Raw genomic sequence first — 16,515 nt, forward strand, 5'->3', positions numbered from 1 at the left:
GGACCTTCTCTATGTGTTGCCAACTTGTACTTCCCAAGTGCTTAGTACAGTGCTCTGCAAGCAGTAATCGCTCAATAAATACGATTGAATGAGTGAATAATAATAATAATAATGATGGCATTTATTAAGCGCTTATTATGTGCAAAGCACTGTTCTAAGCGCTGGGGAGGTTACAAGGTAATCAGGTTGCCCCACGGGGGGCTCACAGTCTTAATTCCCATTTTACAGATGAGGTAACTGAGGCACAGAGAAGTTAAGTGACTTGCCCAAGGTCACACAGCTGACAATTGGAGGAGCTGAGATTTGAACCCAGGACCTCTGACTCCAAAGCCCGGGCTCTTTCCACTGAGCCATGCTGCTCTCCATGAATGAATGAATTAAAGAACATTTTTACAGAGGCAGGCCTGTTGCTTTGCGGCTAACTATCTTACCTCACCTCTGATGATTTGGGAATCATTAATTACAGCCACTAAGTATCTGAATGATTGGATTCCATTTGCTAAGTATTGCCAACCGAATTAGGATCATCTCTCTGACATTCTGCACGTGTTTTTCCTTGTAGAGCTCCGAGTGCTCCAGAGATGGGACAAGACAAACCTTTCCTCGAGCCCCGGCCTGGTTGCGACGTCTGTGCGGGCAGTTGCTCTCGGAAAGGCTGATGAAACCCAATGGCGTCCAGGCTGTGGTCCAGGGCATTGTGGAAGGAGCAGGTGGTAAGAGCTCCCATGTTGTCACTTATTCACGTTAATTTCCCACTGAGCTAATGCCCAGAAATCGTATTTACCTGGCTAAAATTCTCTGGACTAAGTGAAGCCAGAGCCTTTAGTAGACAGATCAGAAATGGAGTATTCTGGTTTTTCTCCTATTAGTGAAGAAGCCCCATAGTGGGCTCTGTTTTAGTTGGTATTTGTAAAGTACTTAGTATGTGTCAAGCACTGTTCTGAGCAGTAGGGTTGGTACAAGCGTCCCACAGGGGGCTCATAATATAAGAAGGAGGGAAAGCAGGCATTGGAGCCCCATTTTACAGATGAAGAAACTGAGGCACGGAAAAGTTAAGTGACTTCCCCAAGGTCACGCAGCAGACAAGGAGCAGAGCCAGGATTAGAACCCAGGTCCTCTGGTTCCCGGGACTATGATCGTTCCACTAGGTCACGCTGCTCCTCTGTTTTAGAACCGAACAACACAAGCGGCCCTAATCAGAGCAGCTCAGCAGGCAGAAAATCCAGGTACAAAATCAAGAATGGTGTTACATCCTATAGATCTTTTAGACTGTGAACCCACTGTTGGGTAGGGACTGTCTCTATATGTTGCCAACTTGTACTTCCCAAGCGCTTAGTACAGTGCTCTGCACACAGTAAGCGCTCAATAAATACGATTGCTTGCTTGCTTGATTGATTATAGAGGAAAATGTCCATTGTGAGTTTGGGTACTGACGATAACATCATTTCGGGACTGGACTGATACTGTGGTGCAAGACAGGTCTTTAAAGAATGTGCCAAATTTACATTTGGAGTCAGAGGTCATGGGTTCAAATCCCGGCTCCACCAATTGTCAGCTGTGTGACTTTGGGCAAGTCACTTCACTTCTCTGGGCCTCAGTTACCTCATCTGTAAAATGGGGATTAAGACTGTGAGCCCCCCGTGGGACAACCTGATCACCTTGTAACCTCCCCAGCGCTGAGAAAAGTGCTTTGCACATAGTAAGCGCTTAATAAATGCTATTATTATTATTATTATTTGGAGGGTGAGGATGACAAAGGGATGAAGCTTTTTTGGGTGAAATTTGTACTGAACCAAGTGTTTTGCCCAGAGTAGGTGCTCAATAAATAGCATTGATTGATTCACTGAACCTTGTAGAGAAGCAGCATGGCTCAGTGGAAAGAGCCCGGGCTTTGGAGTCAGAGGTCATGGGTTCAAATCCCAGCTCCGCCAATTTCAGCTGGGTGACTTTGGTTAAGTCTCTTAACTTCTCTGTGCCTCAGTTACCTCATCTGTAAAATGGGGATTAAGACTGTGAGCCCCCCGTGGGACAACCTGATGACCTCGCAACCTCCCCAGCGCTTGGAACAGTGCTTTGCACATGGTAAGCAGTTAATAAATGCCATCATTATTATTACTATTATTACTGTAGAATGGGACTTGGGAACGTCAGGAAGTTTTTAAAGTTAATGGGTCACAAAGACCTGACCTGGAGTCGTTCCGGCCCTGATCAGACGCTCTCATATCATGGTGGAAACTCGGAAAAAGCGAGGCTGAGTCCATCCCAAATTTCAAGCCCCTCAACTGAAAATTTATGGTGGCCTTAGCCCTCAACACCTCATGAAGTTAGCACCCATGAGAGGAAGTTCAACAAACCTCTCTGCTTGCACTAGAGATAGTTTTTAAAAATAGGGAGTCTGGCACTTGTTTGGCCTGTGGGGAGGGGCCCCTTTATGAAGCCAGAGTACATTGTTCAAACTTGGAGAAGATGCACAATGATAGCATATTTAGAACGCCTCTGTTCTGTTAGAAATGCTTGCTAGGCCAGCTGTCTTCAAAGTGAGGAGTATGAACATAGAATTTGTCCCTGAAGAAAGTAGTGTCATCGGAAAAGATTAATATTTTCAAGGAGGATTTAGGTAAATTCATGATTATGGAGGGTTATTAGATGGAAAAATGTTGGGAAGGAATGTTAGAAGGTACACATCTCCCATGAAGAGTGCTACTAAGGAAAAAATTTCCAGATTCTTCCACCAAGAGTCCTATGGGCACCTCTGTCTGTGACTGAACTCTGGGCTGAGTGGATCATTGGTTTAATAATAATAATAATAATAATAATGGCATTTGTTAAGCGTTTTCTATGTGCAAAGCACTGTACTAAGCGCTGGGGAGGATACAAGGTGATCAGGTTGTCCCACGTGGGGGTTACAGTTTTAATCCCCATTTTACAGATGAGGTAACTGAGGCACAGAGAAGTTAAGTGACTTGCCCAAGGTCACTCAGCTGGCATTTGGCAGAGCCGGGATTTGAACCCATGACCATGATCTTGTAGGGCATTTTTTTCTGCCCCTTACATTCTGAAGGAGAAAGTTGTGAAACTACTACATTGATTCAATTGTATTTAATTGAGCACTTACTGTGTGCAGAGCACTGGACTAAGCACTTGGGAAGTACAAGTTGGCAACATATAGAGACGGTCCCTACCCAGCAACGGACTCACAGTCTAGCAAGCAGGGGGCAGGCACCTCCTTGTCCCCTTTCCCAGGCACGGAGGAATGTTACTCAAAGGCGTGTCAGATGATTTTAAAAAACAAAACACAAAAACCCAGAATTTTCATTTAAAATATGTTTTTGCTCTTTCGATGTCTCCGACCTTTGTTTCAGCGGGACTAGCTGGAGGCCGTGATGCTGAAGCAGCCGCTGCTGATTGGCGAAAGTGCGACCTGGTTGCTAGGATACTGGCCTCTTGTCCTCAGCAGTCCCTCTCACCGGAGGATTACTGTCAGCAAATCTGTCCCCAGGTAAGGTGGTCCGTTTCCCTAAGCGCACTGAAGAATTTTTGCATCATTTCACGAAAAGGCCCTTTCCTGATGTTGGAGGAAGACTGTGGCGTGATACTCTATTACTCTATTTATTTATTACTCTATTTATTTATTTATTACTCTATTTATTTATTACTCTATTTATTTATTTTATTTGTACATATCTATTCTATTTATTTTATTTTGTTAGTATGTTTGGTTTTGTTCTCTGTCTCCCCCTTTTAGACTGTGAGCCCACTGTTGGGTAGGGACTGTCTCTATATGTTGCCAATTTGTACTTCCCAAGCACTTAGTACAGTGCTCTGCACATAGTAAGCGCTCAATAAATACGATTGATGATGATGATGATGATACCATTTGTAATAAAAGTTTTGTTATAATCTAGCCCAGTGGATCCCAACAAGGTGTCTGGCCCATTTGCTGTTAAATAGTTAAGGGTCAACAGTGAGGTGAACGCTTTAAGGACTTGCCTGAAATGTTTACAGATCTACATTATGAAACAGATATTTTTCAGTGTATTCCATCAGCAACTTGGGATGAAAAGATGAGGCCTCAGATTTTGGTATTCAGCATGCCTTATGTTTCTGGTAGGATCGAAAATGATTTTTAACAAAGCAAAAGACCCATGAATGCCGCCTCTAATTCCTCAATTTTATTTTTCTCTTGCCCTCATAGCTCATTTTTTGTCCCCTTTAGATAGGCCATAAATCAGGTGAGAATCCGGTCCCATCAGAAATTAGCAAAACAGGAAAAAAGCTATAATCACTCCCTTCTTAAAGTGAAAATCCAGCTAAACCATTTGCTGTAGTGGATTGTTATGAGGTGACATGAGTTGAGAGTCCTTGGACTGTGACAGGAAGTAAAAGTTTCAGATCCACTGAAATTGGAAATCCACTGAAATCCACTGACCACATCTTTCTAACAAGTTAATACTGATACTGTTTCTTTCTCTTCTATGTAAAACCCATCACAGTGTGATAGAAGAAAATTAAATTGGTTAAACTATGATTCTCTTTACCAGTCATGATGATGGGTACCTGATAAGCTTTGGTTTTTAAGGGGGTTATAAGTGCACTGTTGATCTAGTATCTTCCCTAATGTCCAAGTTTAGATGATTGGTATATAATTTTCCAAGATTATCCTTTTTACTGTTTTAGAAAATGGGCACTGCATTTGCCCTTTTCCCTTCAATCATCTCATAAACTAATGTCTTTAGATTCTGTAGTAAACGTTACCAATTGCCTAAGTAGCATAGGATGCATATCACAGACCCTGTTGATTTGAATACCTCCAGCTTTTTAAACTTTTTAAAATCATTTCCTTCCAGTCTCCTTCCTGAGTTGGTATACCTCTTGCTAAAGTCTTGCTATTTACTCGCTGTAATTTCTATTTCAGATTCTGGATTTGTTACACATTCAAGATAAATTGACAGCTCGCCAGTTTCAGAGGGTTGCTACCACTTCCTTCCTAACCATATCAAAAGAACAACCGAAACTGGCAGTGAAACACTTGCTTGAGCCAATGTTAGAGCCAATCCATCGCTGCCTAAATACAGCAGGTAATGGTCTCACTACATCAATCAATCAATCAATTAATCGTATTTATTGAGCGCCTACTGTGTGCAGAGCACTGTACTAAGCGCTTGGGAAGTACAAGTTGGCAACGTATAGAGACAGTCCCTACCCAACAGTGGGCTCACAGTCTAAAAGGGGGAGACAGAGAACAAAACCAAACATACTAACAAAATAAAATAAATAGAATAGGTATGTGCAAGTAAAATAAATAAATAAATAAATAGAGTAATAAATATGTACAAACATATATACAGGTGCTGTGGGGAAGGGAAGGAGGTAAGATGGGGGGATGGAGAGGGGGACGAGGAACTTTGCTGAACATGAACTTTGCTGAAAAATCCAGCTGGGGGAAAAAGGCAGAATTGTTGTTCTAGCATGTCATGTCAAGCCTTAACTTCTTGGAATGAAGCTGAGTAATTTATTTATGGAAATTCAACTATTCACAAGCATTTAATTTATCAATTAATTATAAATATCCTGGAACATTATCATCCATGTTATCATCATCATCAACATTCTCATCATCACTGAGAAGCAGCGTGGCTCAGTGGAAAGAGCACAGGCTTTGGAGTCAGAGGTCATGGGTTCAAATCCCGGCTCCACTAATTGTCAGCTGTGTGACTTTGGGCAAGTCACTTAACTTCTCTGTGCCTCAGTTCCCTCATCTGTAAAATGGGGATTAAGACTGTGAGCCCCCCATGGGACAACCTGATCACCTTGTAACCTCCCCAGCACTTAGAACAGTGCTTTGCACATAGTAAGCACTTAATAAATGCCATTATTATTATCAATATAACATGATTGAAATTTGGGTTCAGTTGATTTTAAACTAAGGACCAGTTTGCCAGACAAAGGAATAGAAAGGTCACTTCACTGAGATAAGAATATGAATTCTTAATCCCAAGAGGAGATGATGAAAGCTTCTACCATTAGAAGTTGATGTATTTTTTAGTCTAGCAAGTCATTGTAAAAGTAGTAGAATAGCCTACCAGATAAACCCCAGATTATCACTCCACCAAAAAAAGGGTATTTTAGCAATAGAGTGTTGGCATAAAGGTAGCACTTTACACATGGTAAGCACATAAAATCAGCATCCTTTATTGTTGGTTCATCATACATTCTTTGAGTTCTGGTCAAGGAGATATTTATAGGGCTGGTTATGGAATCTTCTAAATTATCATCCTCCAAAAGCAGTGGAGTGGCAGTTCCTTGATAGTCTGTGAACCCTATGAGGGACAGGGACTGTGTTTAATTCCCACCTGGGTACTCTCCCCCAGCGCTTAGTACAATGTTCAACACACAATAGCACTTTATAGATACTACTACAGACTCTTCCCTTTATTTTGAAACTAATGCTTTCTTCCTCGTTAACCTGTTGAACCTTTAGCCCATTGCTATCATCTTGCTCTTATTGGCTTAAAGAAAATACTCTTTCCCTAACTTTTTTATGTAATTTATCTTCCCTGATTTCTAATTGCTTAGCCAGTCTTTCATAAGCAAAATGAGGTGGGGAGTTGAGGAATCACTCAATGACTATGGACTATGGAGACTATAGGTGGTTGTTTGCCATCCATTATTATAATTATTTTTATGTGCCTATTCCTCATCATGAGCCCTATGTGGAACAGGTCTGATCTGTTCTATTTACATCTACCCCAGCACTTGATTGTAATAATAAGCACCTAATACCAAAACTAACCTTTGTGATCTTTGGGCATTTGATAGTTGCCCCACCCTCAACTCCACAGCACTTTTGTTCATAGCTATGAATTATATATTATAAATGACATATATTAATGTCTCTCTCCCCCTTTAGAATGTCAGTTTTTTATAGGCAGGTAACGTGTCTACCGACTCTGTTGTACTGTACTCTCCCAAGAGCTTAGTGTAATGCTGTGCACTCAATGAGTGCTCAATTTATGTCAGCGATGACGACTTACTAGGTTAAAAAAAAATTCTGTTCCCTACGGTGCCTCTTTAAGTGCTTTGGGTTTATAAGGGGTAAATCCATAACACAACTATGTATAGTCTAGTGATAAATGACTCAAGAAGTGCAACTGTGTTCCATAATGTGGAGGTTATGGTCTTAACAAACTCCGGATTACGGAGAACTTGCATTGTAGAGCGGGTGCCATGACCGATACCATGTATAGATACACAGTGGTGTCTTCCAACATCGCATTTGGTTCTGTTTAATTAGTCATGAACGTACCCCTAATTATCCAACAGTTGTCTATTCAAAACATGTAGTGAAAGCATGTGCCGTGGAGAACTGTCATCAAAAATCTTAGCACTTTTCTGGCTGCTTTTCCACACTTAATTGCTTTTCTTGATGTTTTGCTGTTAGGCTGTGAAATATTCGATTTTAATACTCTAATGTTGGCAAATAACTTTTTCAGGTTTATAGAGAATTACTTAACATTAAATAAGCAGCATGGCCTAGTGGATACAGCTCGGGCATGGGAGTCAGAAGGACTTGGGTTCAAATCCTGACTCTGCCACTTGTCTGCTCTGTGACCTTGGGTAAATCACTTCACTTCTCTGTGCCTCAGTTACCTCATCTGCAAAATGGAGGGTTTGAGCCCCATGTAGAACATGGGCTACGTTGAACCTGATTACCTTGTATCTACCCCAGCGCTTAGTACAGTGCCTGGCATACGGAAGCGCCCAACAAGTGCCATTAAAAAAAAAGTGGATTTCAAGTCTTTGTGCAGCATTCATTCGTGGAATTCATTGAATACTGTTAAATTGAGCCCAGTGTTGCTGTATGTTGCCCTTTGCTTTAGTACTATTCCAACTTTCTTCAGTTTTATTAAAGCTTTCTCCCTCAGGAGTGCATAGCTTCTCATTAGATGACTTTGAAGGCTGATGACCCTCTTTCTATATTCTTTAGACATGCTAAACGAAGACTCAGTACCAGGAACTGTGCTAGTGAAAGAGGAAGAACTAAGTCACTGCATTGAAGATGTGTTTAAGGTTTGTAATTTGATTATCAACAGCTTTGAGGTTTGAAATCAGACCAACAGGCATAATTTTTCTGCAAAACAATTTTCCATCTTTCAACTAGGGATTTTAAGACTCATTTGGGATATCTAGTGTTAATAATCTAAAGCTGTCCAGATCCTTTAAACCTGAGGGCTAAACAGACAAACCTGCCCCTCTTTTGCAAGGCAGCTAAAATGGCACCTGCATTCTGGAGCCTATTTAATGGTGTCATTTGCGTATTTCTAAATAACTTCTCAATCCTGGTTTCTTCAACAGGCAATACATTGTCTTTATGAAATACCCAAGAAAATTTGCTTTGAATCTGTTGTAAGGAGTGGGGATTTCTTTCCTTGTGTAATTTTTTGAAGTAGCATTTAAGCTACGAAGCTTGTGATAAGCTTCTGGGGTTTGGTTTAATCTGCACGGTGTCGTTTATTAAAAGCATTTTCATGAAGTTAAAAATCAGTTATTGAATCCAAAAATCCTAGAAATGGTCACTTTAACAATATTCATTACAACAAGCAGGTTTAAAATTGAAATCCAAAATCCTAGAAGGTTCTGTTGGCAGGGAGTCCAAAGAAGTTAAGATAAGCAAATATGACATCATGTATTTCAAAAAAATTTGGGGATTTTTTTTCTATGACTATTAGCTGCCTCCATGTCAAAAAAAATTCTCTGGAGCTGAAATGAAAGGTCTGGACTCTTCGCAGAATCATATTCAGGCACAAGAGCAAATTTCAGCACTAAAATAGATTAAAGATGATACAGTGATGGTGACCAAAATAGGATCAGATAAAATTGTGTTTTGAAAAATGGTCAGCTTTCAAACCGTATGAAGTTACCCAGTTAGGCAAAACCACTTTTAAAGATTAAAAATTATTCCCCGGAAGTAAAGTAACTAGAACTTTGCTGGAACTGAGGGAGCTGGGAATTACCCAGTGTGAAAAATAAGTGTATGTCCCCCTCTCTAGTCTGTAAGCTAATTGTGGGCAAGGAACACGCCTACCAATTCTGTTGTACTGTACTCTCCCAAGTGCTTAATAAAACACTTAATACATACCATTGGTTGATTGATTAAGTGTTCTGAAGTTGAACAAAGGACCCAACCATTTTTAGTGAGACCAAGAGAAAGACCACATATAAAAATGAGCTAAAATATGAGTTTTCTTCCAATCTCTTGTACAGGTGCGTGTTGGAATAGATCTAAATTTCCAAAATGGAGCAGTTAAAATAATTGACAAGCCGCAATTTAGAATAAGCTATCACTTTTAAATAAAACCTTGTATAAACTCCGCAACTACCCCTTGAGAAGCCAGTAAACTGCTACTGGAGAGAAAGGGAAATCCAAAACATAGAGCGATATGTGAAACAAGTGAATTGCAGCTCTTTGACAGAGACACAGAGATTTTAATTATTACGACAAACTCCACTACCACCGTAGTCTCCACCTAAAGAAAAAAAAGTTGCTTTCCCCTCCACTGGGGAATTCATCAAATAGGCCCATGCCAACCATTAGCGTGGTACGGAGACACTGTCTGACAGACAGTTAATAAGGAATATGATAAAACCAGGAAGGAAGGTATAGAAGGCTAATCATTCTTTCAGAAAAATACAGAGGACTAGTATATAGTGGGGGTAAAGGGATTTAGAGAACCACCAATCCAGACATCATTCAACATGTATCAACAAAGAAATTGTTGTTCCTTTATCTTCTCTAATACGAAATTATAGCGTACAACTCAAAGGATCTTAGGAAAACATTCTGGGCAGGGGAATTCACCAGGCAATTTATGGGCCATTTTGTTAAGTGTTAGAGCCTTACTGGGATTAGGAAAGATTTTGATACCTTTTCCAAATATACTCTTTTAGGCACTATCCGTTGTGCTCACTCTGTATGGCATCCAACACAGAATTGGGCTTGTTGCCCTCACTCACAAAATGTATTTGGAGTGGTTGGTCTGGAAATTTAGCACAGATAACAGTAATAACAATAAAAAAAAACCCAATAATAATTGTGGCATTTGTTAAGCACCTGCTGTGTGCCAAGCCCTGCACCAAGTACTGGGGAAGACACGAGGCAATCAGTCCAGGCTGTCCCTGTCCCACATGGAGCTCATAATCTAAAGGGGAAGGAAAACAAATATTTGATCTCCATTTTACAGTTGAGGACACTGGAACACAGGGTTGTGACTTGTCCAAGGTCTCACAGCAGGCAAGTGGCAGAGTCAGTATTATCATCAATCTCATTTATTGAGCACTTACTGTGTGCAGAGCACTGTACTAAGCGCTTGGGAAGTACAAGTTGGCAACATATAGAGACAGTCCCTACCCAATAGTGGGCTCACAGTCTAAAAGGGGGAGACACAGTTTAAAAGGGGGGGAATCTAGGTCGTCCGACTCCCAGGCTTCGGCTCCTTCCTCTTGGCCATTTTGCTTTACAGTGAACTTGAGAATCTATATAAATAAGTCAATAAAGTATCGTAAGTCTAACATCTAATTGGATCCAAAGGAATTTTAAGACTTCCTAACAGGGGTCCATCTAAAACTAGAAATAAAAAACAAGAAGTGTCTAAAAAGATAATAGACATTATTTTTGTCTAGTCAGAGCCTTTGAACATAGAAACTTTTTTCTGTCTTCATTAATCTTCCCTAGCTCAGAAGTAGCAGGGGTATGTGATAACTGGGAAATGGCCCAAATGACATAATTTTTAATGGCTTTAGTTTAGTGGAAAGGAGTTGGCATCACGCAAGACTTGTCACCTTCGTTCTATCCCTCTGTAAGCTCAGTTCCCAGTGGTCTGCTGACTCTTTAAACTTCTATACTGTAGAGAAATTCTCTCTGGTCAGAACTAGAGCTCTCTGGCAGGGTGATTTGGGAGGGAATCTCTCAGTGTACAATCTACACTGGGCTTGGATTAATGGGGCTTCTGCTCCTTGTACCACAGCCAAGCTCACAGTCCAAAAGAGAGAGAGAGCTGCAGTATAAACAGCTGTAAAGCCACTGATGTCAAATCCCATCTGCTTGGAAGGGAAGGAGGAGAGAGAGAGAGCCACCTAGAATGCCTAATTGCCTTCCATACTCCAAATATAAGCAGATTTTTCAAGTGTTTCTTTGTTCAGAACCCTGTCTTGTGGGTCACAGTTGGACAGACTTCAGTTTGGGATTTTAGGGTGAGCAGTTTTCAGCTCGTTGGAAATACAGATTCTGGAGGGAAGAGTAATATGTTGTTTCTGCACTAATATTCCTACCCTAGCCCCGCTTAAAACTTTCTAAAGACAGATGAACAGTAGGAAGGAGGTAGGGCATTTCTCAAGAGTTAGAATTTCTCAACCTTCTCATTCCCATGGTAGCTTCTTTTTGTCAGATTCAGGGAACTCAACAAAGTTAAACTGGGGTCCTTCTCTGGTTCAGAAAAAAATTTAAATCGATTCAAAATTAAAATTGCTCTGTAAGATTGACTACTCTACTCCCCTTAGTCTGAACCTTCGTTGATATATGCAGCTGGGTCAGCATCAGTATTGGGGGGGACAGACCACTTGCCGTTCACTTTCTCGTAAATATTGCAACCAAGCGGTGAAATTTGCTAGTCTGTGCCCAAGAGACGGTACTGCAAGATGAAGGTTAGTGACTTAGGCTGAGTGAACTCGACAAATCTTAAAGCAGATTACGGTAATGAGCTAATCTGCTGACAAGGAAAAGTGTAGTGTTGAAACAGAGCCGAGCCTTTCCCCGAAAGGTTAAATTCTTAAAAATGAGTGGAAGAGCTGAAACATTGAGGTCAAGAATGAAACTCTTCATTAAATGGATTTGTCACTAAGTGTGCCAATGTTGTGACTTTATTAATGTAGAAATTTCAAGATGGAGCAAGGAGGTTTGGGCAAATCAGTGGTATTTATTGAGTGCTTTCTGTGGGAGAGTACAAACTCAGGACCGCTGTCTTTTTTTATAGGCCCTGTAACAAGAATGATTATCCTTGAATTTATTGCTAGAAATCCATCCAATTTAGCAGAGACCATCATTATATTGAAATAGGCCTGTAGTAAAATATTTAAGAAACAGAAAAATTGGTTCTCCTAAATTATAGGGCACATGAGTGGTGTTTTAATTTATGCTGAATGTGGTCTGCTTTTGATGAGTTTTAGTGGAGGAAGTAATCTCAGAAAAGAATGCTGCATTTAGTTTGGCGTACCTCTGAAAAATTTACATAATGTCCAGAGGAGAAATATTGAACAATCAATCAGTGGTATTTATTGAGCACCTACTGTGATCAGTACACTGTATTAAGCACCTGGAAGAGTACAATAAAGTTGGTAGACATGATCCCTGCCCACAGGGAGTTTACAGACTAGCAAATTTTGCTCTATTCCTTTACCTATTGCTGCACTCAAGTTTTGGAGGAAGCTCCTCTTAAAAACTGCCATCTAAGGACTGAAGTGGCAGGCTGAAGATTGTGCCCAATCATAAAAAAAGGATGCAGTGAGGCTGATTTAATCTCTAATATTGAGGTGCCGTAGCAGTAGATTCAGGTCTCAGCATGCACCGCTTTATCTGAATCTCAGTTTTTGGTTCAGACAGCTGCTTAAATCATGCTGAAGCATAGCAGATTGGGAGCAACATAAGATAGTTTTTTATACCAAACGTTTTGAAAACCTCCCAAATAAATAAACTTGATGTACTAGGATAAGACCATCCTTTTTCTATACTGGGCTTTGGCTTGTCTGTTCAAAATGAAAGAAAAGCAAGTGGTTTTTTGAGAATCCAGGTTGGGGTTATTAGCTTCCATATTTTTCCGCCGCTTCCTCAGAGTGAGCCAAGTTTTGTACTATTGTATGAAGATTTTTGAAAATCACATTACCATTCTAAATGGTACTTTAAAACACCAGACCTATGAAAGGTTTCTAGTAATGTCAACAATTTATGTTAATGTTTTGCCAATGCTCTCTTCCAATTGCTCTGCTGGTGCTGTCAGTTTTCTCCTTTCTTTTGGTTTTCCTAATCCTCTAATGGGGGTTACAAACAAGTATATTTACAACACTGTCAAAATAAATTGAGGGGACATAGAAGAATGCTAAGCAGGTTGTAAGTAAGTTCCTAATAAGTGCTAGAGATGACTAACGGGATGATGTGACCCAGGATGCTGGGAAATTAACCAGAGAAGTGAGATTTTAGGAAAGCTTTGAATGTGGTGAGAGTTGTGTTCTCTTTGATGTGGAGAGGGAGGGAAGTCCTAGCCAAGGGATCGATGCGGGAGAGTTGAGAGCGAGGTACAGCCAGAAGTCTGGCTTGGAAGGAGCAAAGACAGCAAGTAGAGGATTAGCGGCTGAAGAGATAGCGTGATGGAGCCTTGAGCCAGATGTTGAAGAGGTTTTGTTTAATGTGAAGAGGCTCAGGAAGCCAGTAGAGGGTTTTGAGGAGAGAGGAGAGATGTGGGCCAAGTGTTATGGGAAGATGATTTGTGCAGCAGCACGTAACGTTGATTGGTGTAGGGAGAGGCTGGGGAACCAGGTGAGTTCTGATCCATTTACAGGAAGGGAAAGGGAGGCGGTTTATCTGATCTGGACCTGGATGGGTGCTGGGTGGCTGTGTGCTGACTAACCCTGTGGGTTAGGCCTGGCCCATAATTCATTCATTCATTCATTCAATCGTATTTATTGAGCGCTTACTGTGTGCAGAGCACCATACTAAGCGCTTGGGAAGTACAAGTCGGCAACATCTAGAGACGGTCCCTACCCAACAGCGGGCTTACAGTCTAGAAGGGGGAGACAGACAACAAAACAAAACGTATTAACAGAATAAAATAAATAGAATAAATATGTACAAGTAAAATAGAGTAATAAATCTGTACATATATATATAGACATATATGCACACATATATGTACACACAGGTGCTTAATGAGCTCTACAAACCCTTAATCTTGAAAGGATTGCTCTAAAGGTAACTCCAAAATCATCTCTACCCACAGCTAATGATAACTGATTGAAATCCACCGAGTTATGAGCCCAAAGGAATGGGGAAAGTCCACAGACTTGATAGAACTAGTTTAGGGTCATCAGCGCCAAACGGCACCTTTATCCTAATTTTGGAATTGCCTTATAAGATTTCTGAGGTTTTTACTGTTCTGTCAGAATGACCCGTTCTGCATGTTTGTACTAGCAAGACCACAAAGTGGACATGGGAATTGAAATTCTTCATAGGACTGTTTGTTACTCTTTAGTGGCGTAGAGGTTTCATTTTCCATACAGGTTTATTCTAGTAGGAACTTTCCCATGTAGTTTTATTCTCTGACCTCACTTGGATGTCATTCATCTTTGCTGCAACTTTCCACCCTCAAAACTAGTAAGGCATCAAATCCTTTGGTTTTTGTCACCAAAGAAAAGTCATTTTAGAAAGGTTTCTCAACTGAGAAGGAATCCTAAAAATGCTAAGCAACCTTATCCTTGTTTTTAGCCTGGTAAGACGACTTCTCGTTTTGACCAAGCATCTTACATCTGTCTGCTTCAGAGAGGTTTTCTTTTCCCTTTCCACCAATGCAATTAGCTGTTCATTTCAGAGATCATAGCTAAAGCAGTGGTATATGCTACAGACAGTTAAAAATTGGGTATTGGACAGTGGGTTTTTAAGCATCACTATCGTTCTTGCCCTTATTTTGAGATGTGTTGGAGTGCAGAAACTCATCATTGCAGCACTAAAGCCTGTTTGGATTGGAAAATGCCTAGTACTAAGCGTTTAGTACAGTGCTCTGCATTCAGTAAGCGTTCAGTAAATATGATTGACTGTGGTCATGACAGACATAATTTAACCATGTTGTGTTCCTTGAACCCCGGGTGGTTGTAGAGTACGTGCTGAATTGATTTCTTCCTAAAAGAGGGAGACTTTGGCTTCAGTAGAAGGTGAATGTTAGAGATCTAAATATGTTTGGGGTTTTAGAGCTTCAAGGATATATAGTACCCAAGTGGAAAACCCCCCCTTTTTTTTTTTGAGAATTCCACAGTGTTTTTTTTGGCACAGGGGTGTGCTGGTGATTGTTCAAAAGATAGTAAAGTTGACACCACAGGGATTACAATAGGGAAAATACCATCCACTGTCAAATAGTAGGCACAGACATTATCATGAGGCTATTGTTGTTCCTCATGTAATCAATGATCTCATAGTTAGACTTGCATGATCTGTCTGAACAGTCTCATACAATGCCCATTGCTTAATTAGGATTACTGAGATTAGGTGAACCAAGGGAAAGCAGCTATTCAATCATCAGACTTCAAAGAAGAGTCTAGAGGTTAGGTGTTTGAGAAGATCTGGATTGGTTTACAGTCATCTAGACTGTAAACTCCTGGCAGGCAGGGATTGTGTCTGCCAACTCTGTTGTACTTTCCCAAGCATTCAATACAGTGCTCTGCACATGGTAAGCGCTCACTAAATGCCAGTGATTGACAAAAGGATAGTGTTTTTGAAAGGCAAGTGCCTGTACTATAGTATAATTTGATCAGTAGTGATTCTTTGAGTTGAAATTTCCCCATAACAGACTGATTCATAACTTAATAATAATGGTATATATTAAATGCTTCCTGTTGCACCGTGCTAAGCACTGTGGTAGATACAGGATAATCAGATTGTTCACAGTATTCTTTAGGGTTTTTCCATGGATGGCATATGGATTTGTTTTAGTGTGACTTTGTCGTTCAAAAATGTGTACTAAAGCCTTCCCTGAAAAGCCGCGTGGCTTAGTGGGTAGAGCATGGGCCTCGGAGTCAAAAGGACTTGGGTTCTAATCCCGGTGCCACCACTTGTCTGTTGTATGACCTTGGGCATGCCATTTCACTTCTCTGGGCCTCAGTTCCTTCATCTATAAAATGAGGATTAAGACTGTGAGCCCTGAGCACAGGGACTGTGTCCAACCCGATTATCTTGTATCTACCATAGCACTTAGAACAGTGCCTGGCACATAGTAAGTGCTTAATGAATACCACAGTTATTATTATTGCAATCAGTATCCAGTGCAATTGAGTTGTCATTATCTTCATCATCAACCATTTATTGATTGAATTGTTAGAGAGTCTTGATTTCCTATGATGACTGAAACGGGTTAGCACATTACTTATGAGCTGAATGCACTGCATTAACTTTTTCAATAGGTAAACCAAGAGGGTGAAGAGCAGAAATTTATTTTTAGGAAAAATAAACATCCTTGTGTGTATGTTCTCAGGTTTGAGTTCTGATCTTGGTCTTGTCTTCCTGGCCCTGGGTACATTTTTAGGGGGGATGTTTGTTGTAATTGTGGGGGCTGGGGCAGCTGTGGGACTTGGCAAAATCCTTTCTAGCCTTTTCCTCCTTCAACATGCAGTTCAACCCACTCAAGAAGACCATCATAAATGTATGTGCAAATGTGCCAAGCAGTGCCACTGCTAAATCAAAACCCTCCTCCCAGCCCTAAA

At 40.7% G+C, this 16,515-nt stretch overlaps 1 protein-coding gene across 2 annotated transcripts in view; it reads left to right on the forward strand.

Moving 5' to 3' along the window:
* Window positions 1-16,515, forward strand: part of TANGO6 (transport and golgi organization 6 homolog) — a 117,087-nt gene that overhangs the window by 16,142 nt on the left and 84,430 nt on the right. For both annotated transcript variants that reach the window (XM_038754653.1, XM_038754654.1), the window contains exons 4-7: window positions 563-713; window positions 3,363-3,499; window positions 4,916-5,078; window positions 7,988-8,070. In XM_038754653.1, the coding sequence (XP_038610581.1) occupies window positions 563-713; window positions 3,363-3,499; window positions 4,916-5,078; window positions 7,988-8,070 (534 nt within the window). The remainder of the gene's footprint in view (window positions 1-562; window positions 714-3,362; window positions 3,500-4,915; window positions 5,079-7,987; window positions 8,071-16,515) is intronic.

The sequence above is a fragment of the Tachyglossus aculeatus genome, chromosome 11, assembly GCF_015852505.1.
Source record: "Tachyglossus aculeatus isolate mTacAcu1 chromosome 11, mTacAcu1.pri, whole genome shotgun sequence".
NCBI classification, from domain to species: Eukaryota; Metazoa; Chordata; class Mammalia; order Monotremata; family Tachyglossidae; genus Tachyglossus; species Tachyglossus aculeatus.